The following is a 27,341-nucleotide window of genomic DNA, read 5'->3' as shown; positions in this document are numbered from 1 at the left end:
TTGTACATGTGTGCAAATATGAACAACTAATAGTACTTACTAGTACGTAATCAAAATGACTAGCCACCTTCTGGATGAGTCATCACTTGCATACACACACACACTGACACTTCTCAATCCATTTGTATTATGTGGATTAGGGTGAAGAGATAACAGCCATACAAATAATTAGTAGTAGTCACTGTCACCAACCCTGCTGATACAGCCTGAACTATTTTAGAACAATGCTTTCACTGACATACTGTAGTTTCTTTCTATTATATTTGCTCTAAAAAGTACCAATTTATGGTCAAATTTAACCAATAGCCTATGTGTGATTGTGTGAGGAAAATCAGTGTCATACATTTGTAAAATTAGTGCAAATTAGCTATGCCAGCACACTGTTAAAATTTAGTTTGGAAAGTTCACATTGTTCATTTTTATAGTATGTATTTGGCAACCTGTGATGTTCTTATCAGCAAATATTGTGCAGGGATGATGGTTGATTATGTTTTAACATACATTTTGGTTGCACTACAGTACGTGCACTTAAGTGTACTTACATTGTACTTACCTAAGAAAGTATAAGGTAACTACATGGGTTAAGGTTAGGTTTAGGGGAAGGTTCAGGGTTATTACCCACTTATTGCAATTACTATAAGTACATAGTATATACATGGGAAACAGGACTGTAAAATAAAGTGCCACCTACATTTTTTCATTCCCTTTTTTCATATTCACACAAACACACAAATAGAATTAATTTGTGCACTCTGCATGAGGTGCATCCATTATTTTACAAGGTTGTTATTTCATTATTGCAAGGTTATTTATGTTTACTAAAACTTAAATTACTACAAACAAGTTAGTTATTTTAATTAAATCTGAAATAAATATAAGATGAAATCAAATCAATAGATTTTTTATATTTATATATTACCTTGGCACCTAAGTTAAAACAATAAAATTAATAACTGAAAAAAACTATAGATAGATAGATAGATAGATAGATAGATAGATAGATAGATAGATAGATAGATAGATAGATAGATAGATAGATAGATAGATAGATAGATAGATAGATAGATAGATAGATAGATAGATAGATAGATAGATAGATACATGTGGCCTTTGGCTAGTTTTCCGGTTAAGATACTGAGAATCATGTTGTCCATGAAAACAGTCTCAATCACTCTAATATAATTACAGCTCTCCTCATTTGAGGACATTGAGAAGGAACCGATACATCAGATTGACTTTTATTCTTCCCACCGAAAGACTCTACTCCTCTTTCAGCCAAAACGATGGACGCTGCAGAGTTCCGGAGACGCGGGAAGGAGATGGTGGACTATGTGGCAGATTATGTAGAGAACATTGAGAAGAGGCAAGTTTACCCTGATGTGGAACCTGGATATCTAAGGCCACTGATTCCCGAGGAGGCCCCGGAGGAGGCAGAGAACTATGAGGATGTGGTCAAAGACATAGAGAGGGTGATCATGCCAGGGGTGAGTCAGTGTTAACTAGCTCTGACATTGTTTTATTGTCTTAAAGGGATAGTTCACCCAAAAAAGAGAATTCTGAACACAAAAGAAAGTATTTTAAAGAATGTCGGTAACCAAACGGTTTCTGGTCCACATTGGCTTCCGTATGGGATACATCAAGTGTTTGGTTACCCATATTCTTCAAAATATCTTCTTTTGTGCTCAGCAGAAGAAAGAAATTCAAACAGCTTTGGAACAACTTGATCATGAGTAAATGATGACAGAATTTTCAATTTAGGTGAACAATCTCTATAAGTTGAACTTTGTTTTCAACTGGTATGTTTCGTTTAGGCATCATTTTTAATAGGATGTTTCTCTTACTAGCTTTTAGTCAATTTATGTACGATAAATTCTTTTAAGTCTTGATGGCTAATAAGCTATTGATCATTTCCACCAAATGTACAACTTACTGAACATGTTAACGTTTGTGACAAAAGCACCCCAATAGCAGAGGCAACTACTGTTTATAGACACTGATTAGAGAAAAATACATTCTTATAAAATATAAAATCTCTAAAGTGAATATGTAAAATATCTGTATTTAAAATGTGTTTTCTATTAATACTATTAGTATCTATTTAACAGAAAATTTGTTAAAGGAAAAAACTATGAAACAAAATTTATGAAATATATAACACAAAAATCAAATCATTATTTTTTTCATTGTAAATAATCAGTCATTTAAATTTAATTGGTAACACTTAATTTTAGTGTCCTTGTTATGCTACATGTACTTACTGTTGTAATAAATGTAAATAATTACATGCAACTAACCTAACCCTAATTATATAGTAAGTACCCACTGTTAGTTAATATTACTTAGTACTTAAATGTATTGCTACACAGTAACAAGGGCACCTTAAAATAAAGTGTAAGCATTTAATTGATCAAACGTTTGTAAAAACTATGCAAAAGGATAATTTCAGCTCTACATTTATTATACAGTATACAGTATGCCATTTCCTGAATGTATGTTATGTTGTTTTGTGTGCATATGCTTAGTCAACAACTATAGCAAAAATATAATCATTGAAATTTTATTTTAGAAATCAAAATTCACAAAAATAAAATAAAAGAAATAGTTGTTGCTAGAAAAAACAAACAAAAAAAACAACAACATTTGTCTAAACATTCTAGTTATAGACACAGAGCTTATTTAATTTTTTTTTTTTTTTTTTTTTTTACCAATTTAGAACCAGGAGATTGGAATAAACCTTTGCCATCTTTTATCTGAAGTTGTGTATATTTCACTTACTGACATTATGTCCACCATTTAAACTGATAGTCTACCAAGTATTAAACAGATAGGATGATAGAGTTACAGTATGTTATTCACTATGCCGATGATGTAACATCTGTGTGATTCGTCTTGTACAGATAAAGATACACTGTATTTTGTTTTATGGGCCAGTGGCCATATTGAGAGACCCTCAAAGTTTTCCTTCCTTAGACATACTCAAAGTCCACCTTTTTTGTGGCTGGTAATCTGATAGTAAGGAAATGAATCATTAAACTCTGACCTGGGGTCAGAGAAAAGCCTCCCCCACACCTTAATTTCATAGCTCAGAGGGAAAAAACTAACATTTTAATTCAGTTAAAGGTGTTAACCTTCCCAATGTGTCCACTTAGACCAATTTTCCCTTTCAGAAGTCCTGTTTTAATGCTTGTTTAAAAGTGTGTGCTGGAGCTAATGAATGACTCACAATAGGAAAATCCTGCAAGAGAGAGACAGACGCACAGTGCCTCAAGCTCTCTCCTCTGCTAAACACATGGAATAATTTCATCTAGCCTTCATAATTTCATCTAACCTTTAACTTTCTGAGAGAAAAACCCAAATGTCACTATTTCTGAAGTCATAATCCATATTCAAAATAGTAAAGGTGAACAACAACAGAGCAACCACACTAAATCTGACAGAATACAGTTCCCTTATTCTTTAGCTTGATAAAATGTTGAATTACAGAAGGAAATACAGAGGTTGTAAAAATAATCTATTAGAAGTTTTTTTTTATGAACATTGAATATAAATTTTAAACAACTGTTTCTACATGTTTACTACACTATTTCAGGTGACTCACTGGCACAGCCCGTACTTCTATGCATACTTCCCTACTGCCCACTCTTTTCCGGCAATGCTGGCAGACATGCTATGTGGAGCCATAGGCTGCATTGGATTCTCTTGGGTATGTTTTTCTCTCTATTCATCTATCCATCAAGTTTGCTCTCTGTCAGTCTGTGTCCATCCATCCATCCAGTCATTTTTCTATCATCAATTTAGGAACCTAAACCTGTCTATCAGTCCGTCCGCCCATCCATCCATCCATCCACCCAGTTAGCCATCTGTATATCCATCCATCCATCCATCCATCCATCCATCCATCCATCCATCCATCCATCCATCCAGTTAGCCATCTGTATTTCCATCCATCCATCCATCCATCATCCAGTTAGCCATCTGTATATCCATCCATCATCCAGTTAGCCATCTGTATATCATCCATCCATCCATCCATCCAGTTAGCCATCTGTATATCCATCCATCCATCCATCCATCCATCCATCCATCCATCCATCCATCATCCAGTTAGCCATCTGTATGTCCATCCATCCATCCAGTTAGCCATCTGCATATCCATCCATCCATCCATCCATCCATCCAGTTAGCCATCTGTATATCCATCCATCCATCCATCCATCCATCCAGTTACCCATCTGTATATCCATCCATCCACTTAGCCATCTGTATATCCATCCATCCATCCATCCATCATCCATCCATCCAGTTAGCCATCTGTATATCTATCCATCCATCCATCCATCAATCCAGTTAGCCATCTGTATATCCATCCATCCATTCAGTTAGCCATCTGTATATCCATCATCCAGTTAGCCATCTGTACATCCATCCATCCAGCCATCCATCCAGTTAGCCATCTGTATATCCATCCATCCATCCATTCAGTTAGCCATCTGTATATCCATCATCCAGTTAGCCATCTGTACATCCATCCATCCAGCCATCCATCCAGTTAGCCATCTGTATATCCATCCATCCATCCGTCCGTCCGTCTGTCCGTCCATCCATCCATCCATCCATCCATCCATCCATCCATCATCCCGTTAGCATCTGTATATCCATCCATCCGTCCGTCCGTCCATCCATCCGTACATCCGTCCATCAGTCCATCCATTCATCCATAGCCACCTGTCTGTTCTTGTAGGCTGATGCAGGATTTTTTGTTTTGTAGGCAGCGAGTCCTGCCTGTACGGAGCTGGAGACAGTGATGCTGGACTGGCTGGGAAAGATGCTGAAGCTACCAGAAGATTTTCTTGCTGGTACAGAGGGCAAAGGGGGAGGGGTCATCCAGGTGAGATAATTAAGAAAAGATTTTGGTTGCTAGTACTGTAAGTTTATTTGAATGGCATCACTTATACAGGGGTTTCAACCAGGGGTATGAAGGTTATTGGAGAAGATAATTTATATAAACTGTATATAATTTTAAATTGATGATATTTATATATATATTGACTTTTAAGCATCTGTAGGTCTGAAAAGGTTGATTTATATAATCAAAAGGTGTTTTGAAACCAACAACACACACTGAAATATCGAAAATTTGTTTTAAAAATATCTGAATTGGCAACAGGATCTTGCGTCAGGTGTCAAAAACGGGATGTTTCAAACCACTTAAATTCCACATGCTCAATCCATGTTTACGGGTAATTTCTTTTGAACAACAACAAATATCAAATATATTTCAATGACAGCAATTTGTTTGTCATTGATTTCTTCCCTAGGCCCTGACAATTGTTACGTCCAGTAGAAATTGCCTTTTAAGACGTCAGCTACACATGAGAGGAGAGGCGTGCGTTGAGAGCAGTCCATGTTCATTTCATCACTATTGATGCAGCAGTTGAGCAGCTGTGACCATTTAGAGAGAAACACAGGAAGCACAGTGTATGGAAAGCACACTGATGACAGTCGGTTTGATGCTCTGTCATTAGGGCCGCTTTGGAGTGTGTGTGTCCTTCTCCTGGATGGTTTTGTCTCTGGGCTTTTCAGAGAGCTCACTATGGCAACAGGCATTATTTTCACTGATAGCACACACTAATGAGGAAGTTTGTGGGTTTTGTAAGCAATGCCTTTCAGCAAAGGTGGGCATAGTAGAGAGGGGAGGAGAACAGGTGCAAGAAGTAAATTATGCAAGTAAAACTGAGCATGTAGCGTTTGACATTGCAAGTGTTGGAGTGCATTCATTCTCATCACAATATTCATTTGTAAGTCTTAACACTGTAAAGCCTGACATATGAAATAAGTCAGAATATTATTAGTATTTTTTTTTAAAACTGAACAGTTGCTCAAAACAATCAAAAAAAAAATGTTTTTGTTGAGTGTCATATTTGATATATTAGGCTTTTATGGCTCATATAATGTGATAGAAGAGAATATGGAGCAAAAACACCTAATTTTTATTAGAGGCCCACACTGAGCAAAAAATATGCAATTTGGTGCAGTTGCTGATATTTATATGGTCAAAAAGATGAAATTATGTTAGATTGTAATGTAAATAATCAAAAATCAATGAGACCTTCATAATTGTTGAGCGCTGGCTTGCCTTGATTATCCACAACAATGAGGCTTGACGCAGATGAACGATGAAATAGCATTAAATGAACTCTAGGAACCAAACAGAGATACATATCAGCCTGAAACGTTAACAAAAGACAAAGAACAGACAAAGTCTGAAGGTTTAAATACACAAGAAGACAAGGGGCTAAATGAAGGACAGGTGTAAGTCATTAGTTAACATGCTAACAAAGGTAACTATGGAAACAAACAAGATGACAATGGAAACCGGAACTAAACCACAGGACCTGAAACCAGAAACATAAAGACAAAAGAACATAAAAATAAAAGGCCTTGAACACAGAGACACAGGCAATCGTGACAGAACCCGCAACCCAGTTCTGCATAATTAAGGGCGTGGTCACTTGAGTGACAGGTGGATTGCCGCTGCTGTCACTACTAGCCGTTTGTCTTCTGTCTGTGTCTGTTAGCTGTCATGTAACCACAGCTAATTCCAGCTGCTGAACTTGCCATCTCTGCTGTGTTTGTGCTTTTTTCATACAATTTAATACACACATTATACCTTAGCCCACCCCGTTGGATTCTGTTGTTGTCAATTATCAAGGGAACAACCAGCACTGTTTTTCAGTTGTTTTCCTCTGTGAACATGCACTCATGGATGTCTGACAATTTCGTTGCTTTTGGAGTTTTCAGATTTATAAACGTCTATAGATATAGAGGCTACACTTGTTCTGCGGTACTCTCACTGAACAGATAGAATATATATATATGCTTATTTAACTTTCAAGTGTTAAATAAAAAGTACCGTCAGATGAAATCCTGCAGGTGTCAGTGCTTTCTCCATCCATGCAATATATGCACATCCTTGAATGTGCATGTATTTCTATTGCATTTACTTGAACTTCTTAGGTAATATCTTTGGTTCGACCGATTTGAGAGGTCGGCCAAAATCAGAATTTAAAATGGATTGAATAAAGCTCTCTACGAACTTGATGTGCGATGCCGTGCTGACTGATATGTATGCACATGAATCAGTGTCACACACATGCACACGTACACGCTCAGAGCAATATTGTAAGTTACTGCATGATAATACATTTTTAACTAGCAGAATAATAATGCATCACGAGTCTCAATTTAGCTATGTCTTTTACCTATTATAGTATTTCGAAGGGCAAAAACATGAACTTTAACTATTGGCTTTACTTCTTCGAGTCAGCTGTCACTTTAGCACGAAGCCAGTAGCATATAGCATTAGCTCCTAAGCTTGAGGTAACTCAATCACGTCGAGCTAAACAGCTAGGCGGGCGTGGTTTCAGCAACCTGGCACCTCAGCTCCAAGATGCCAACGGCCGGCTTCACCCACTTTAGGCTTCAAAAACGCTCTTCAGAAACCTACGGGTTTTTGTTTTTTTGGTTTAGTCTATGGTTTTTATTCTATCACTGTTTTGCCTAGTCTGCTTAATCAATTCCTTATGAACTAACCATTCACAAGGTCTAAATCAAGTGTCATGTCAGTAGTCCTAAATTAATGCTAGAGTGAATCACTAGCATTAGCTGCTAGAGAATGTGCATTTTACATTTATGCAGAAGCAAGCAGGCTATGTAAGGATACAGAGAAAAGCTTTTCTGAACTCTTTACAGGCACACTATGCAGTTTCCGTTTTTCTCAAACAGCGACCCCTAGAGTCGCTGTGGAGTACTTGTATTTAACGTAACTGTCATAAATACCGCTCACGCAGAGCCGCCTCTGCACTCTTCCGACCGCGCTTTCTACAGTTTCTCATTTTTAAAATACAAACAATGCATTCACCTTATTTACATACGAAGTATGCGAGCAGCTGCATTTTCGGCAGAATTATATTTGGGCATATACTATTTCATAACTACAGGACGGACAGTGATGTATGCTAATGTTGGAAACCTTTCATTTAGACTAACTGGTCACACGTAGAATGATAATTGTCATTTCAACTTTCCTAGAGCGTGCAAGGCAGTTTTCATGTATTTCTCAAACGAAAGCAGAGCACCACAGCGATGCTGTATCATTTTGGTAAACGCTCCACCAGGTATGTGTGTGTGTGCGCGCTGGATAATGCCAGGACTGAGTGTAAATAGGAGAAGTGCAAGAGTGTAAATAGGAGACTCATTGCAGCTTGCACAGCTCACTGATGTAGCGGCATTCTCTGAGATAGCATGGGCTTAGATAAGCGAGCAGTTTGCACGACCTAGCGACTACCCAGCTAACACAGTTACGTTGTGAAGACGTAACCGGACCGGACCATATTCGTCGTAGCGACGTATCACATAACGTTCCAGCGACATAACTTTGTGATTCCCATAATCGTCATGGCGATGTTATAGTGGTATGTCGCAAGAACGTAACGATTACGTCTCAATGACCAAACTGGCATGTTGCGAGGACATAACATCAAAGGACCATATTAGTCGGTGCGACCTGCCAAATAACGTTCCAGCAACATAACTTTGTGGTACATGTGCAGGTACGTCCTAACGACCAAAATACCACGTCCACTTCTCACCTTTAGTCCTGGGAATGAAGATGTGCTTGATCAATAACCTTGAAATCCGCATAGAACTGATAAACTCAAACATTTCATTCTCTGCTGTAAACCTTATAAATTCTAATATGGAACTGTGTATTGTTTTCCATTTCTCATACTCAAAACTAAAGGGCCAGGCACACATAGATAGCATAAACACGTTACTATGGCTCTTCGGAGAAGCATCAGTACATATGTTTTGGCGGTTGATCTGCTGGGGGTGGGGTATTTTGTGACGTACAGTAAACTTGGCTTGTATTGTATTGTCAATGTCACCTGCTCTGTTGGGGTGTAATTCATGTACGCAATATTGTACAGCAGCAGCATGTCTTACTTGCTCACAGCAGCGTGTCGTTTATATGTATTGGCAGTAGTAAGTCCCGTACTTGCTCTGCCGCAGCAGCAGCAATAATAGCAGCAGCAGCAGCGTAGCAGATCTATTCCGCCAAGACCAAACATACAACATCGTCATACCCATTACCATGCCAATCACTCTGAGAGTTGTCTAGACAGAACTACAGTCACTGACATTTTCACTCCAAATTTGAAATTGGTTTCATACTTGTGTTGCCAAACAAATGTGGCAATAGTTTTCCAGTAAACTGAATCTTTAGTGATCAGGATGTGGGTCAGAGCTATCAGGCTAACAAAGGGAAATCAAAGACAGCTCATGACTCACAATGAGCTGAGGTGATCTGTATTGAGGGGTTTCGAGTGGAAGTCTTCTCATTCACTCATTGAGAACATACAAAACAGAGCTTGAGAGCTGATGAAAATTCATCACCGCTGCATCACCAGGGCATATTGATTGAGGTTGTTTTGCTCAATTAAATATTCAAGATGAGAGAAATTATGTCTCAAATAATATTGGACATGCCTATCAATTCTGAAAACGGCTCAATATAGATAGCAACATTTGGTGTACTTGTGTAGACATGTTCAAATGAATAAATAAATATGCTGTTTGTTCATACAGGGCACTGCCAGTGAAGCCACTCTCATGGCTCTTCTTGCTGCTCGTTCCAAAATCGTCAAACTGATCCAGGCTGACCATCCTGACCAATCTGAGGCAGATATTACATCCAAACTAGTCGCCTACTCATCTGATCAGGTGAGACAACAAGCCCAGATGAAAAAATAATGCAAGGGTGTATTTAACCTACAGTACTTAAACTAATGGTCTGCAATATAATACACATCATTCAACAGGCACTATGACCATGGTGTCGTGTTCTCCTGTAAGTAAGGGCGAGAATCTGTTAGTAGGGGTGAGTAGGGATGATTAGCAAGAATTCTCATTGAATGGAACTGTCAAACAATGCAAAAGGGTATCAGGATAACAGTGAAGTGCCACTTGTTTATGAATGTGCTTACAGTATTTATGTGTCTGTAAAAATCTAATTGGAAACTATGAATATTTGGCCATGACAGTAATGGTCATGTTTTTAAAACAATCATTAATTCAGAAATAACATTGCAGTGTTTTGTTCATATTTCAGGCGCACTCATCGGTGGAGAGGGCAGGGTTGATAGGTGGGGTGAGGATGAAGAAAATTCTCTCTGACAATAAGTTTTCTGTGCATGGAGATGCACTGCGGAGAGTCATAGAGGAGGACAGAGCCACAGGACTCATTCCATTTTTTGTATGTATCTTATCACCACATGCTTCATTTAAACAACACATCACTAGTGAAAAACAATAAATAAAGCAAAATAGTAGTATTACTTCTATAACATAATTATTATAACCTATCCCTAAAATAATAATAGGTGAATAATACTGATGTTGAAGCACCTAACCCTGGTTGTAAGCCTTAACTTGAGATCAATTGTATCCTTTACCCTCAAGTATGATTGGTTGATTGGAATGTTGTTCCAGGATCAACAAAGACATGGATCAAGGAACATGTTGTCCTTGGTGAAATCATGCTCATCATATACAGTCAAACCAAAAAATTTCAGACACCAGATATAAATCTACATGTCTGACAATTTCGTTGCTTTTGGAGTTTTCTTTGGAGTTTTATTTTTTTTACAGGACAAGTACGGTATTTTACACTTAAAGCCCTGTTTACTGATCGTTTCTGATGAAATAGAACGGTTAAGAATAAAATTTGGACACATGCTGCTGTCCCGAGAATTTTAGGTTTATTTCGCTCCCCCCCCCCCCCCCACCTACAGAATGGCTGCATAGGTGCACTCGAACATATCCTTCCTAAAACGCATTAAACTTTCGTTTACAAAGAGATGAAACTCACCGAGTGGTCAGGGGTGTTCACTGATATGCTCACACAAAAATCGCTGCAAAAGATGCTTTCCAACAGGTTTTATCGTAGTTTTTGTCCAACTCCATTGACTTGTATTGAATGTGCTGTGTGAGGTACGGTATTACTCCGCCGCTTCTTCTTCTGCTTCTTCTGTGTATTCAATGAAATGCCAGTGGTTTGCTTGCAATTGGCAAAGCTGCATTATCGCCACCAACTGGGCTCCAATTCAAGCTCTCAACGGAAGAATCTACGGGTGTGAGACGTTTGGAAAAATAGATCCACAGTTTTACAACGAATGGTAAAACACTTGTTGGAAAGCATATTTTGCAGCGATTTTTGTATGAGCATATCAGTGAACATCCCTGACCACACTCGGTGAGTTTCATCTCTTTGTAAACGAAAGTTGAAAGTCGAAAGAAACCTAAAATTCTCGGGACAGCAGCATGTGTCCAAATTTTAATCTTAACCGTTCTATTTCATCAGAAACGATCTGTAAACAGGGCTTTAAGTGTAAAATACCGAACTTGTCCTTTAATAGTGGGTGCAGGACACTATAGTTAATTTATGCAAAATAAAGTAAACTGTGACATTATACCCAAAAATTCTTCATACAGTGAAGTCAAACTGTAAAACTTATAAAAAATTCAGGACCAAAAATTATTTAGACACTTTGACCTGACCATGTTTTGCTTAAGTGTTTTTTCTTTAATTGCTAATGCAAATTTTTTACATCACAGACTGAACAAAATTAAGTATGTCTTGGTAATTGGTTGACCTAACTTGGTATTATCTAATTGTATACTTACATTAGCTGTTAGCTGTCATCTGTTAAATTTAATTCATTTGTGAGACAGGCTAACAAAAGGATGGCCAAAACCAGTGAAATATCATTTGATTTGATAACTGAGTTCTTGTCATGTTTTATTACCATTTTCTCTAAACTATATCAAATAAACTGTGATAATGTGAGAAATGTTGAAGGTGTCTGAATAAATTTTGGTTTGACTGTACATATATAGTAGTATAGTAGTAGTATTAGTATTATAACTTCCATCCACTATACTGTATAAAATGAACAGTACAAAATTATAGAATCAGTCAAACATCATGGTAGAAAGATAGCAGCCACTCAGACTGTTAGAGAGCATGAAATGAGAACAAATTGGACATTTGTCTCTGCTCTTTCTCTGAACCTGTCCCCCACCGTCTGCATGATGGCTAATGCTGTTTGGAGAGCCTGTTTTCTGAATCACATTAGTCAAATTAGCCCCAGGCTCAGCCAGCAGATCTGTGTTAGAAGACTGACAAAATAAGCAGGAACAAATCTTTTGTGATCAAGCAGTGATCGAATGAATTTGTCATTGAACATTGTAGGTTGTTTACTTATTTGTTTGAGTAGTACATAAAATATTAAAATCAATACATAATAATCCATCCATTTGATTTTCTGGATTTTTCTCGTAGTTTTGTGCGACATTGGGAACAACTCCATCCTGTGCTTTCGACTGCATCACTGAGCTCGGCCCTATTTGTAAGACCAAATACCATTGTTATTTTCTGTTGTAGCTTATTTGTGGTTGCAATAAAATCAATATTTTGCTGAATATTTTGATAGAAACATTGTCAATATTTCTATGTCAGGTAATGCAGAGAAAATCTGGATGCACATTGATGCCGCATATGCTGGGAGTGCATTTATCTGTCCAGAGTTCAGACCCCTCCTGAATGGCGTAGAGGTGAGATAACATTCAAATCACACGTTGTGTTCTTAAGCACACTTCACACAGGCTGCTCTTAAAGCCTTGAAAGGTGTGAGTGATAACAGAAGAGCAACCTGTGCTGGGCTCAACTATTGATCCTGTTACTTTGGGAACTGCGTGTGGAGGAAGGAGTCGTGTGTGTGTGTGTGCGATTGAGAATATTTAAATGTCACAATTGATGCGAGCTGGCATGAGCGATGTCTTGTGGAATGGGCGGGAAATTAGAGATCCCTGATCGTCCTTTGAGTTGACGTGGCACCCAGCTGGGTGTCGCAATGATAAGGGTAAAGTAATTTCCTGAGGCAAAGAAAGACCTTTAGATAAGTTCCTTTTCCCCCCGCTAAAGAAATATCACTGTTTATTAGCATCACAAGTTCAAACAATAGTGAAGACAGCGCTCCCCTGCTCAGACGATGGTTTTTATTATTGACCGGAATGACAGCAGGCTGCTGTTTCCTGTTTGCAAGTCGGTTGCCAGGGAAGGAAAGAGAGGTAGGACTCAGCATGGCAACAATCAGACCATCATGACAGTGTCTGCATTCTTTATTGCAACAGATAGAAAGGATATTGGAAAGGGGAGAGTGAAAAAAAATATTAGACTTTGAGATAGTGACTCTGTTCGAATGCTCATTGGGCAGATGCTGCAGTTGATTGTGCCTTTGACGCATTGCATCAGAGTCAATAGTTCATATCAGACCAAGTCAACAGGTAGGTGACAGATGACTCATCTTTAATTTTATTTTCATATTTCAAAATTACAGTCTTTATTTTAACACAGATTCTTGAGTATTGGGATAAAAAAGGCTCCAAAACTGAGCATCAAGGAATTCAATTATTCAAAGGTATTCACCTATGTTTAGGAGCAATATCCATCCATGTTTTCACACATAGTTTTTTCCAGGGTTCGAAATGACTTAGGACTCTTGGGGGGGGGGGTCCCCTAATTTTTTTTTATAAAATTATAAAAAATTCTGAAGACTACCTCGCTACACTATATACTGTAGGCAAAATTATATGGACCAATGTTGAAGGTGGGAGAATGGTCTTGGGATGTTTTTCATGGTTTGGGCTAGGCCCATTATTGTAGTGGTGTCTGGAGAAGTGGCTATAATCTAACAGGTATATAATCTAATCTACTATTATTATGGTAAAACATTTGGCTATATTAAATTATATTAATTTAATTATATTAAATTATATTCATTAAATTAATTTTAATGAAGACATCTGTGAATAATAAGTGTTGACCAATATATCTACAATTTCCCCCAACAACAGCCATGTTATGACATAAGCACAATTTACCCTTACCTATTAGGGGGCGGTTTCGGCCACAGCCCTTGTGTTTCCCTTTTTCCTTGTCAGTCGATGTTTGCAGTAGTTGTAGATGGTGCGTGTCCCTGCTTTTTGGTTCTGTGTTTCTTGTGTTGCCTGGTTTCTCGATTATATTTGCTTGTTTAATAAAACCCCTGAATCTCTTCAGATTCTGCTTCATTATAGGAACAATCGGGAAACCAATCAAGTCCAAACAAGACATGGGGACCATAACACGTGTTATCTGATATGCAGAAGCCTGTCTGATGAACTGAGTGAAATATTGAAAGAGGATCTTCGGGATGAAAACTGACATTGAAATTACCCCATTTAATATTTGAATAATTATTGACATTATTGCTAATAACATTCTAATGATCATCCCTGGTTTATTTCAAAATGAAAATCTTATTAATTTTATCAATGGCTCCTTGTCTCAAGAAGAATAAGTGTTAAAAAAAATCTAAATTTGTTTCTCTTTTAGTTTGCAGACTCTTTCAATTTCAATCCTCATAAATGGCTCCTGGTCAACTTTGATTGCTCAACATTGTGGTAAGTGTCAAAAAGCTTATTTAATTTATCTTCTGACCCAATCTACTGTATCACTATGGGTCAGCTTTGTCAGTCAACAGAGGAAACAGTTCCAGCTGCCATTTATATCAGCACCAGGCAAACAGACACAAAGTAAAGACACAAATTTACCTTGATATACACTACCATTCAAAGGATTGGGGGCAGTGAGATTTTGTTTATTTATTTGAATGAAATTAATACTTTTATTCAGCAAGGATGCATTAATTTGATCAAAAGTGACAGTAAAGACATTTATAGTGGTACAAGAGATTAGTATTTTAAAGAAAATCTGTTCTTTTCAACATTTTATTCATCAAATAATCTTGAGAATCCTGGCTTCCACGAAAACATTTTCAACATTGAAAATAATTATAGTAATTCCTAAACTCAATATCAGCATTTTAGACTGATTCCTGAAGGATCGTGTGACACGGAAGACTGGAGTAATGGCTGCAGAAAATTCATCTTTGCCATCACTGGAATAATTTTAATATATATATTAAAATAGAAAACAGTTATTGTAATAATATTTCACAATATTACTGTTTCATTGTTGATCAAATAAATGCAGCATTGGTGAGCATAAGAAACTTTTCTTTTTTTTTTTTTCTTTTTTTTTACCAACCCCAAAACTTAAAAACCCAAAACTGGTTCAATTCAAAAATTCAGAAATGGTAGTGCACAGTGGCCCCAAAAAATATTTTGACACTTAAGCCATGCACATGTTAAAAATGTAGGAAATTCTTCACTTTGGAAACAAATCTTGAATCCCTGCCTCTTTGTCAAACTGTTTGTTCTTCTCACTTGAGTGTAAAAGTGCTGAATAGCAATAAAGGGAACCTTAAACCTTGAACCTTAAAACAAATGTTGCAAGACCTTTTCTAAAAGCTAACTGGACTTTTCTTAGCAAATGACCATTAGTGTAGTACTGTATGTACTGTACTGCAAATAGAAAGAAAGATTCTCACATAGATATACAACAAGAAGTTACTTTGTTGAGAAAAATATGATTGTATTTCAATGCATGATCCCCTCCTATACCAGTAGGCTCTTTAACAGAACTTGATCGGCACAGTCTTGATTCAACTATGAGGTTATATCATCTCTTTATACCTCACTTCCTATTTGTTTGTTCAGTGAAAGATTGAGTCATTCTGGGCTCCCTGGGGCTTCATTTGGTCTGAGCCAAACTGTTATACTGTAGATACTTTTAAGCCACACTAGAATAAAATTACATGGCAAAACACTTATTCTTAATATTGAAATAAACAACAACACTTAAAACAGACTCCCACATACTAGACACACTGTGTATAATATAGCTTGTTTTTCAGTGCCTGTATCTATTTTATGTATCTTCTAACTTTGTTAAAAAAAATGCAGATAAAGCATTTGCATACATCCAGTAAGCTTACTCTTTGTCACATCAGGATCCATAATATAATACCAAATAAGATATTAATTAGCCATTATTGAACATTTAAATAATAATGATATATAATGTACACACAGTGATGTACAGTATAACTGACTGTTGTCTCTTCCACTCTGTGAGTGATGAATGTGAATGTCTCTGTGCAGGGTGAAGAAAAGATCAGACCTTATTGGAGCATTTAAAATGGAGCCGCTTTATCTAAAGCATGATCACCAAGAGTCAGGTAATTAATCAGTGGCATCACTACATCACGTTGCACCATATACCATAACATTTCAGTTGCTGACACAATCTTACAAATTTCGATTGGTGGTTAGTTTAGCACTGGAAACTATCAGTCGTTATTGTAAATAATAAGTACAATAACACTAATAAAAGATTGAAGTGCATTAGCATGAGGTGTAAAGAGGATGACCGTGATCCTCATTAGTGAGACATCCACTTTACATCACACTGAAGGCTCGATCAGATTATTCCCCTTAGTGCTCTGTTGTATTCTTTAAGCCTCTCTGTGTGCTGGTAAACAAGAGCTTTCTAACCTCCTACACTGACCTCAAGTAGATTTAGTGTGTTTTTGCATATGTTATACATGTGTGTTTGGCAAAATATAGTATTTCCCATACTGTATGTTATCAAATATACTGACTGAATTATTTATTTATTTTGGATGCTTAAGATACACTTAAAAATGCATTAGACATCCAAATATTATAATTAATTATAATAATATTAATATAACATCTTTTATTTTGAAGACAAATAGCACTGGCACATTTTTTTTTTCAATCAAAAACATTTAACAAATGAAAAATTAAGTTTAAAAAAATTTAAATACTATATTATATTTAAATAAATGTAATATCAAATGTCTTGGAACTGATTACTTGTTAAGAGTCTTAAAGTCGGTATGAAACAAATTACGATTGTTATTTTGAGTAAAGATTACGAGGGCACATGAATAAATAATAATAATAATAATAATAATAATAATAATAATCAGTTATATTCAGTGTTGTACACATTACAAGTAACATGAGTTACATAATCAAATTGCTTTTTTCAAGTAACTAAATATCTGTTACTTTTTCAAATAACTAACGCATTATTTTAAAATTTACAACAAAATATCTGTTACTTTTTCAAATAAGTAATAAGTTACTTTGTTTTCCTATTTATTGAATTTATCAACCATACGAATAAGCAAAGATTACTTTAGATAAACATTACATTTCGGTTTCATTTTTTTGGTTTTGGTTTTATTGCTAAAGTAAGAGTGTTGAACTTTCTTCTCCTGCATCCAATTCTTCTCCAATCCAGAATGACAGCACAGCTGAAAGGTTTGTCTGAGCTGTGCCCTCTACTGTACAGGAGTGAATATGCATTTCCTTCAGTCTGAGGCTTATTCTTTTCACTTTTGGTTTGAAAGGGCCTTTGAAAAATACTTTTTTTGTTTTGTTTGTTGTTTAAAAACAAACAAGCAAGCCCAGATGAGAAAAAGTAACACAAAAGTAACGTAACATTACTTTCCATAAAAAGTAACAAAATAATGTAATTAGTTATTTTTAGGGAGTAACACAATATTGTAATGCATTACTTTATAATGTCCCCCAACACTGCTTATATTAAATACTGCAGAATTCCATAAAAAACTGTCAAGATTGATTTCATTTCAGTGACTATTTCATACTTGTTCTGTTGTCTGACGACAGAAACAGAAAAATATATAAATAAAAACAGCTCTATTATGAATTCAGCTATATTAAAAACAGTATGTGAACACAGAGAATAAAGAAGCAAACAGATGCTTGCTATTGCTAATTAGCACATTGTGTCTAGTGATAATAGGCCTTTATCACAACACAATAGAACGCCGGAAGTAGCCGCGAAGCAGTGTACAGCGTCTTCCGGTTATTGCATTCACCATGGCTTCATGTTAAAGGAGAACTCGGCAACTCTAGCGAACTCTAGTCACTTCTTCGCTGATTTTCCCTTTTGTTGTCGCATGTTTTCCCCACGAGCTCCCCCTACAGCTGTGGTGGGGCGTATATTTCACAACACAGTCGTAAAAAACTCACTTGCGGCAGCCTCCTCCCCCTCTCTACCGCTGCTCATGTGCGTTTGTTTTGATCGGAGCAAGCCAACTGTATCGCGTGGAGCTATGTCTACTGAGGTGGGTAATCTGGTAATACATCATAAATGCGTGTGTGTTTATGTCGAATTGCCGTAAAGCAATTTGTGTTTCGCGCTCGTTCTCGTTCTCGCTTTCGCTTCTCACGAGACTTCCAATTTCTATCTTGCCGGGACGGTAGTGAACAAGTTGCAAGGTTGGTTTTCCGCCTGGGAACGCTGGGGGGAGCGGGGAAAGTCACCAATATCACCAGAACAGGTTGTTTAACCATCCAAATGATTTCTAGACAGTTTTATTAAGTTAAAAAAGCTACCAAGTTCTCCTTTAATTATCACTGGACTACTTCACTCTCGCATCTCCCAAAAGTTTCATTTTTTTTTTGTTTTCTTGATTCCATTTGAATGGTTTAATTAAATTGTTATAACCATTTGTTTAAAATGTAATGATTTAAGCAAAAATTTCTTCAAAGGTTAACCAAACTTTTATTTTGACGGGTTGCCGTGTAGACCTTCTCTCTGTGTTTTATGATGATAGTTTCTCTCAAATGAAGCTAAAAAATCCTGCTGAAGTGACTCTCAGAGCGGCTGTGTTGATGAAGTGCATTAATGTTAATAAGAAAGGCTGAAAAAAATCGCGAGCGTCATTCGTGCCTCAGTGTGTGTGTGTGTGTGTGTGTGGTAAATGAAACGCGTCGGTGCCATTCATTCACAGAGACACGCAGAACAGAGCACGATTCCTATTTAAACAGACACTGGTCTATATCGCGATTTTATTTAAGTTTACTGACCTACTTTTCATCTTAATGTGTAACTAAGTAACCACCGGAAGTGCGAGTACACTGCTTGGCGATTTCGAACGTTCCGAAACCAAAAAATGAGATAAAGGCCTATTAGCAACTTTTCAAGCAGGCTTTACATACTTTCCTTTGAAAGTAGTTGGTATCAGTGCTTCTAGTTGTCAAATGTTAATGAAACATTCATAGTGTGATGAACTACACCTGTGGTTGCTCAGTTAGAACACCTATGTGAACGTCTCAGGTTACGAATGTAACCATGGCTAGATGAGAAGGGAAATGAGACACTGCATCTTGGAGCAATGAGGCATAGCAATGAGACGCAGTGTCTTGTTCCCCTTCTCAGGGAACCCTGGTTACATTCGTAATCTGAGGCATTCCCTTTCAAAGTGGAACTCAACACTGCATTTTGGATCGACGCTATAGGGGACAAATACTCACTTCGCCATGATGAGGGAATGCCTGCCTCATTAGCTGTGCATGTGACCACAATGGGCATAGCATTATTGACTCTACATACACTTGTTTAGCTGGAGTCAATCATACAGGGCGCATCCTAAGACTCATAGACCATCAAGTGGTAATATTACCCTCAACCATTACCCATGCTCATATGCCCCCGTGACAAGGAAAGTCACAGCCTTTTTCAACCTTCCTCCCTTCCTTGTGGGCCCAGCCATCTGCGGCCCAGGAGCAGAGCTCTAAGATTTAGTTATCACAGCTTCTTTAGCTTGACACAGCCATTCAGAAATACTGGCCCAGGGAGACCATTTTTACATGCTACCCTGGCCTACTACTACCAATAGAGGGAGCAAACACATTTTCATTTAGAATAACTATACACCCTCCTCTCTACATAGAACTCTAGCCTTTAGGAAGCCACAGGGGAGCTTCAGCTCTATTACCCCAGTAAAGGGGATAGCACTCCCACCCTGACTGGACTAGTACAGGACCCCAAGACTCCCAGCACCTGACAAAAGTGCCTGGTAACAAGAGCAGCTGCCAGAAGGCAAATTAACCTCTACTTGCCAGGTTCTAAGAGATCAGTTTAGGCTCCAACACGGAATGGAGGACCCTACTTTAAAACCCAGACAATAGGACAAGAGGGTTTTACTCTACACTCAACCCAGAAGGACTGCCCAGACCTGTCCAGGGTAACAATAACAACTGCCTAAAAGCAATTTAACCTATGTTTGTTAGGTTCTACAGTACTGGTTGAGGCTCCAACAGGGAGTGGAGGACCCTGCTTTAAAACCCTACTTTAAAACCCCACAGTAGGGGAGGGTTCTACTCTATACTCAAACCTGTCCAAAGTCCCAAGACTCCCAGCACCTTACAATAGGTGCCTGATAACAAGAAGAGCTGCTAAAAGGAGCGGGACAGTTGGAGCAGGACAGTTATGGCCTGACAGGAATCGCTCATCAAAAGTGCTACAAGCAACTTCCTGTCTCTCTCCTATATTGCTTATAGGAGACCTCACTAAAACACATCTGCCTCAACTTGGATGGTACCAGCAACATCTGCTATCAGCTTGGGGACAGCAGAGGGGGCGGATTTATTAATAACGTCCTCCTCAACTCTTTCTGCATCTAATCCCTCAGAATTAAACATTCCACATGAATTAGTTTCTTTTCTTCTTCTTTTTTTGAGATTAGAAACTGGCATGAAAGTAGAGCTAGCAGGAGGAGTCCTGAAAGGTGAAAGACTTCCTGTCAGACTCCTCCCACACTCCAACTACAATCTTCGCGATTGATCCCGCCTTGCCGCTTGAGTGAGAATCAAGGAAGAACAAAGCTTCTTACCAGTCTCTTTCATTCATTCTCGCGAATGCATCATAATAAACACATCCAGCTTCCTCGAGGAGTAGAACACTCTCCATCCGAAGTGTTTGTTTCACCTGCACATACAAATAAGTGTCTCCTAAAGACAAAAAGAGTTGATGCTGTCTACTTCAGACGCCCTCTTATACGTGTGGGCGTTCCGGTAGTGACGTCATTGACTGTTGTTGACCAATTAAATTGTTGTGTATATACACGTGCTTCAGACACCGGTCACACTGTTGGCGTTCCACATAGCGTCAATCCAAGACGCAGTGTTGAGTTCCACTTAGAAAGGGAACATTCACTAAAAATCCCCTTTACACCACGGATACAAGTACAATTCTTCATTTGTTTGCAGATGCCACTTTCTTGATATTTTGATATTTAAAGGTAGGGTAGGTAGGATTTTTATAAAAAACTTTTTTTCAAATTTGTTTAAACTGTCTTTATATACCAATACATAATTCAAATGTAAGTGCTCTGAAAAAGAGAGTATAAAAAACGAGTGACTGTAGACCTTTTAATCTGCAATGAACACAGCTCATTATTTCCATTTGGGACGAAACAATTGATTGGTTTGGGCGACTGTCTCTCACTCTCGCAACCATGGCTACCACCCCTGTTGCTAGATATGCCCATAATGCGCGCGCACCCGTTTGATTTGAGGAGTGCAAGAGAGGCGCGGAACCTACGAAGAGTAAAATTATGGCAGAGAAAGAGCATTAAAAATTCAAAGCACCTGCATATTCAGTCAGCGAAGGCAAACAAGGCAAAAACTACTTCCTCGGACCCTGGTTGCCCGCACTCTTGAACGACCTCCTCTGCTTCGCCCTCGACCCCGGACCTGTCCTCGAACCGACGATGCGGTACTTGTTTCCGAAGTGTAGACCTCTTCAGAGTCAACAATGTTTTCATCATGGAAACTCTTACATGCAAAACACCGTATATGTTATGAATCTTACACGAAATTCACCTTCATCACAGTGTAACGATGGTAGGCTAATGGAAAAACGTGTATCAATGCAACCTGTTTTTAGCTTTGCCTTATAAATATAGCTCGTTACCTATAAATATAGCTTGTTACCGAATCAAACCAAAGTATATTTTAAACTTTACCAGTATCGATATGCTAGCTTGATAGTGAGTACTAAAATAAATCTTATTTGTTTATATTTATAGTGATAAAGTTAGGTATTTTATTACATGTGATTCTGACATGATGTCACTGCATGCACTGCGCTCCTTCCTCTCCACTCGTCTCAGGTAAATAAATGCGTCTTCCAGCTGAGCCTGAGCGTTTGGCGTCGTGCGTTCATGTGTTTTGGGGGCGTGGCTTTGGAAGGAGCTCAGAGGGGAGGGGGTGGAGTGAATGGAAATAATTAGCTGTGTTTACAACAGTCGTGAGAGGTCTACAGACACTCGATTTTTATACTCTCTTTTTCGGAGTACTTACATTTTAATTATATATTGGTATATAAAGACAGTTTAAACAAATTTGGAATGTTTTTTTTTTTTTTTTTTTTAAATCTACCTACCCTGCCTTTAATTCAATATCATTAATCTGATTTCCTACTATTTCTGTAGTTTTCTCAAATCCATCAACCAATGAGCTGCCTGTAGCTTGTTGGCCATATAAACATGGCTAAACAAAGACAGTTTCTTTGGTCATGTGTCTGTAGGCAGTGTGCAGCTGTGCAGACGATTGTAATTGTGCTGACAGCAAAACAAAAGAGCAGCCCTGTCTCTCAACCCACATACACACACACACACACACACACACACACGCGCACGTGCACATATGCATACATACCTTAAAGCCATTTCTATTATGAACAACTTCCTGATTAAATTATCTACAGGCTTGGCCAGATGGAAAAAAGAACTGTGTTATTCTTGAATATGTTATTGCTTGTTACCGGTAAAGAATCATTGTTGTGCTGTGTATATATTTACACCTGAGCTTTCCTGTTGGTGTGATTTGACTAAATATTGTTTTTTTTTTGTTTTGTTTTTTCATATTTATAGGACTTGTCACTGATTATAGAGTAAGTATACTGCATGCAATGTATGTGTGCATGTGCGTGTGTGGTTCAGGTAAACCCTACGTTATGGGGATAAAGATGAAAATATCCACACAAAAAAAATATCCCCATGAGAAAACAGCTCATAAATCATATTAAATTATGTTTTTAAAAAATGCAGAATTGCAGAGTTTTCTGTGGTGGGTAGGTTTAGGGGTCATGTTTGTTTAGCTCATGTTTAGATCATGATCTCTATAAACCTGTTATAGGTTATTATCTGTATTATTAGCTTGTAAAGAAGTTGTGAAAATGTGACCTATTAACTTGGTGAGTGAAACAGCATTGAAATGACAAAGATACATATTTAGGATAGACAAATAAAACCTTTTTACTGGTTATCTGGCTAAATAAAAAAAACATATATATAGCTTAGTGTTTGTTCCATGTGTTAGCCCAGTGAATCCTGCTGTGGTTTATGCATTCAAAAATGAAAAACATATATGCATATTTAAAATATAAAAAATATTGGTAACACTTTACAATAAGGTGTTATAGGTATTTGTGTTTGTTCATGTGTTAGCCCAGTGAACCTGCTGTGGTTGAATTAAATGCATGATTTCAATTTTTATTTGCTTGCTAATTGTATTGCTGTTAATGTAATATACTTTTTAAACTATGTAAAATGTTGGTCCAGGAACAGAACCAGTTGAGAACCAAATCTAAGAACCACTAAGAACCAATTTAAATGCCAATTAACTACGGTATATAATTTATTTGTGTCTCAGTAGTTCTTATATCAGAAAAAAAACAAATATTTGAATGTGTATTTAAGTATAGGTGATGAGACAAGAGAGCAGTACAAACCTTTGTATAAGTAGAAGTGTATGTGCACTGGTTTGTGTCTGTGTGATTCATGTGTACTTCTTGTATTTATGTGTGCCCAGTTCATATGTCATATCTCATCTCATCTCCCTTCAGCACTGGCAAATTCCACTGGGACGTAGGTTCCGCTCTCTCAAGTTGTGGTTTGTGTTCCGCATGTACGGACTCAAAGGTCTCCAAGCCTACATCCGCAAGGTAACTGCCTTTAATCCATGCTGTCAATCAAATTAGCCCTGCCAATCACATCTTATTTGGCTCCACAGCCGATTTGGAATGACGCAAATCAGTGCACTCTTTTTGTTTTTGAAAGACATTATGTGTTCTGTTCTGCACATGTACTATAGGAAGTCTGGTCCAGATTCTATATTTGTTGAGAAATATAGTGCATGCACTTTAAACTCTAAAAATCACCCCAATCATTAAACATATATATATTTGTTCTTGTTAGTTGACTCAAAGTTACTCTTTCAGAGGAAAAGATTTGATATAGAACCATAAAGAGTTCTGTCAGGTGCGTATACATAGAACCATTTAGGGGTCCAGAGCCCATCATGAGATCATTTTACGGATTTAGTTTTAATTAGCTTGTTTTAATTCCTTTTTAAAAATGTAATTCATGCATGAAGCAGCTCGTAAACATACTTTATCCCTTGAAAAAAATGAAATAACCCCTTAAAAATATGATTATGCAAGTGTTACGCAATCATTTTAAACATTTCGGTAGCACTTTATTTTACAGTCAAATTTAGTATAGGACAATTTGTTCAAATGATCAGGACACAATCATTCACTTTTTCATATTTTGGTTGTTTATTTTAATCTACAGACTGCCCTCTGCTGGTATGCTTGAAAGAGTATTTCACCCAAAGAAATATGAAAATTCTGCTATCTGTATTTACATCTTGTTTTCTGTTCTATCTATCTATCAATCTGTCTGTCTGTCTGTCTGTCTGTCTGTCTGTCTGTCTGTCTGTCTGTCTCGCGAATGCATCATAATAAACACATCCAGCTTCTGTTTTTTACTTCCAAAAAAATAGCTGCATCTCATGTCTAAAATGCTTTGTTCATCTTGTCTCAGCATGTAGGTTTGGCCAAAGAGTTTGAGTCTTTGGTAAGAGCTGATCAACGCTTTGAGATCTCAGCTGACGTTGTGCTGGGCCTTGTCTGCTTTAGACTCAAGGTCAGAGAAAACACTCTCTACAGAAACACAAAAGATCTCTTCTTGTGGTTATAATAGATTGACGCTGGGAGGTGGTTAACTATGGAAAATTGCAGTATGAATTATTTTAATTTTCGAAGATGTGCAAAGATAACAACACAAATGACACAAAATTATGTTGTTACAAAGAGTAACGTAAAAAAAAAAAAAAATAGTGTCTCTGCTACCACAAAACATTTCATAATACTTGTTTGATGACTCTTGCGAATAAACGTACTAATGTGTTCATTCGCATTTTAGATGTAAACTTGCATTAAATTATTTACACTTTATTTAGGCAAAGGTAAATAATATATTGTATATACATACGTATATATTATATTATTTATATATTTCACTGTTATTTAAATTAAGTTTTTGTTAATTTAAATTAATTATTATTATTATTATTGAATTAGAATTTTAGTTAAAGTTGCTTTTGAGACTGTTGATCACTGTATATTAGTTGAGAGGTCAGGCAGTGTGTTAGTATTTCTGGCCTTCAAATGGTTCTCTTCATACCCATCGGACAGGTGTTTTTCAGGCAGAGTTCAAAATGATGCCTCATCAAGAGCATCTCTGTCCCTGTGGTGTTCCCCAGGGTTCTGTTTTGGCTCCATGATGTCATATTGCTCATGCTCCGCCCACAACTATTACAGACCGTCCCGTATTAGCATATTTCCACCCTCAGCCATTTGTATACTGTCAGCCAAAGCAGCACTTTATGTGTCTTGTGTCGACATGCTCCACAGAAGAGAGGGGTGGGGTGAGCAGTTGCTCATTATCATTTAAAGGGGGGGGTGAAATGCTCATTTTCACTCAATCTCCTGTTAATCTTGAGTACCTATAGAGTAGTATTGCATCCTTCATATCTCCAAAAAGTCTTTAGTTTTATTATATTTATAAAAGAAAGATAGGCTGTACTGAGTCTTTCCGGAAAAAAAAACGAGCGGCTGGAGGCGGGCCGTGTGGGCGAAGCTAAAGCTGTGTGCTAACGCGCTGAGCTAATAACACACAGAGACATTTGAAGCAGTTTTACTCACCGCCAGGTTCAAATCCACGACCGCGAACCTTTATCATTGTGACTGCTCGATCCTTAAGCATTAGACGATCTGCAAATCCGTCGATCTGGGCTTTGTTTATAACACAATCATCGTCGAAATGCAGGAAACAAACAGTCTTGCACAACTCCGTTTATGCTCAGGAAAAACAAACTCCATCCACTGGTCCCTTAGCGCTGGGTTCTTTGGGAATCTGTGCAGGGTTGTCTTGCCCTGGCAACCAAAAACACACTTCTTTGGTGACATTGACTTCCCAAAAGCCGGGCAGGGCGCTTTGATGGCGAACTGCTTTCGCTCTCTTGCTCTGGTCTACGAGTGCGCGCGCGCCCGCGATCTTACCAAAGAAGAGCCCTTAGGACCCATATAAGGAAATTCCGCCACAGCTGACGTCACACAGACCCATACTCGAAAAAAAACTTTCCGAAACTTGTGACAAACCGGAAGGACATTTTTTGGCAAAGAAATACTCCTTCAAACGTACAATTTAATTTTTGAAACTTTGTCCATGTTTAGCATGGGAATCCAACTCTTTAACAGTGTAAAAAACTGAGTATGCATGAAATAGCATTTCACCCCCCCTTTAAGGAGACATGCACCGAAACGGGTTGCTGTGAACAGAGCTGTACAAACTTTACATGAAGACCCTAAAGAATCATACCAACTTGTGGAAAATGGGCATCCGATGACCCTTTTAATGGAGTTGTTTTTTTTACATTTCTTTGTCACAAATAAAGGGAAGCAGGTGGGACTGAATAGATAGGTTGTTATGTGTCACTTTTTAAGTGCAATAATGATAAATGCGGTATAATTCAGTATGATTAATGTGCACTACTGACACAAATTAATAAATTACTGTCACTGTAACATTTTTAGTGTAAATCATCGCATAGAGTTGTTGCAACCTTATAATTCCAGCTGGAATCTGAGATCCTCTGTATAGGTTTCATTAGATGTCCCTTGCTCTAGACTAAAGAGTAAAGGTGACTGTGCCTTTGAGGTTGTTGCTCCTAAATTGTGGAATACACTCCCATTGGATTTAACGTCTGTGGACACTTTTAAAATTTGCTTTTGTCTAAATGTCTAATCTCTAATCTTAGTTTGATTTCATTTTATTTTTATACGGATGTAAAGCACTTTGTGTAGTTTTGCTCTTGAAAGGTGCTATAGAAATAAAAAATTCTCATTTACTTACTGAGCTGTGTATTAAACCTTGCAGGGCTCCAATGAATTGAATGAAACTCTGTTGAAGAGGATCAACAGTGCACGAAAGATCCATCTGGTTCCATGCCAACTGGCAGGCAAGTTCGTTCTGCGTTTTGCCGTGTGTGCCCGTAGTACTGAGTCACGGCATGTTCAGGAGGCTTGGTGCCACATCTGCCACCTGGCATCAGAGCTGCTTCAGGAACTGCCCCACTGA

At 37.7% G+C, this 27,341-nt stretch overlaps 1 protein-coding gene across 1 annotated transcript; it reads left to right on the top strand.

The window, feature by feature from the left end:
- Positions 1-1,283: 1,283 nt before the first annotated feature.
- Positions 1,284-27,341, top strand: ddc (dopa decarboxylase; the record flags this gene model as incomplete). The annotated part of the gene is made up of 13 exons (XM_081388426.1): positions 1,284-1,484; positions 3,590-3,703; positions 4,769-4,888; positions 9,649-9,783; positions 10,172-10,315; positions 12,404-12,470; positions 12,581-12,675; positions 14,498-14,565; positions 16,168-16,244; positions 22,788-22,807; positions 23,762-23,860; positions 24,744-24,845; positions 27,141-27,341. The coding sequence occupies 13 exons, from the start codon at positions 1,284-1,286 to the stop codon at positions 27,339-27,341; spliced, it is 1,443 nt and encodes a 480-aa protein (XP_081244552.1).

This window comes from Scardinius erythrophthalmus (assembly GCF_964197995.2).
Source record: "Scardinius erythrophthalmus genome assembly, chromosome: 16".
Taxonomy (NCBI): domain Eukaryota; kingdom Metazoa; phylum Chordata; class Actinopteri; order Cypriniformes; family Leuciscidae; genus Scardinius; species Scardinius erythrophthalmus.
The sequence above is the reverse complement of the archived record's forward strand: the minus strand, read 5'-3'. Positions and strand labels throughout refer to the sequence as shown.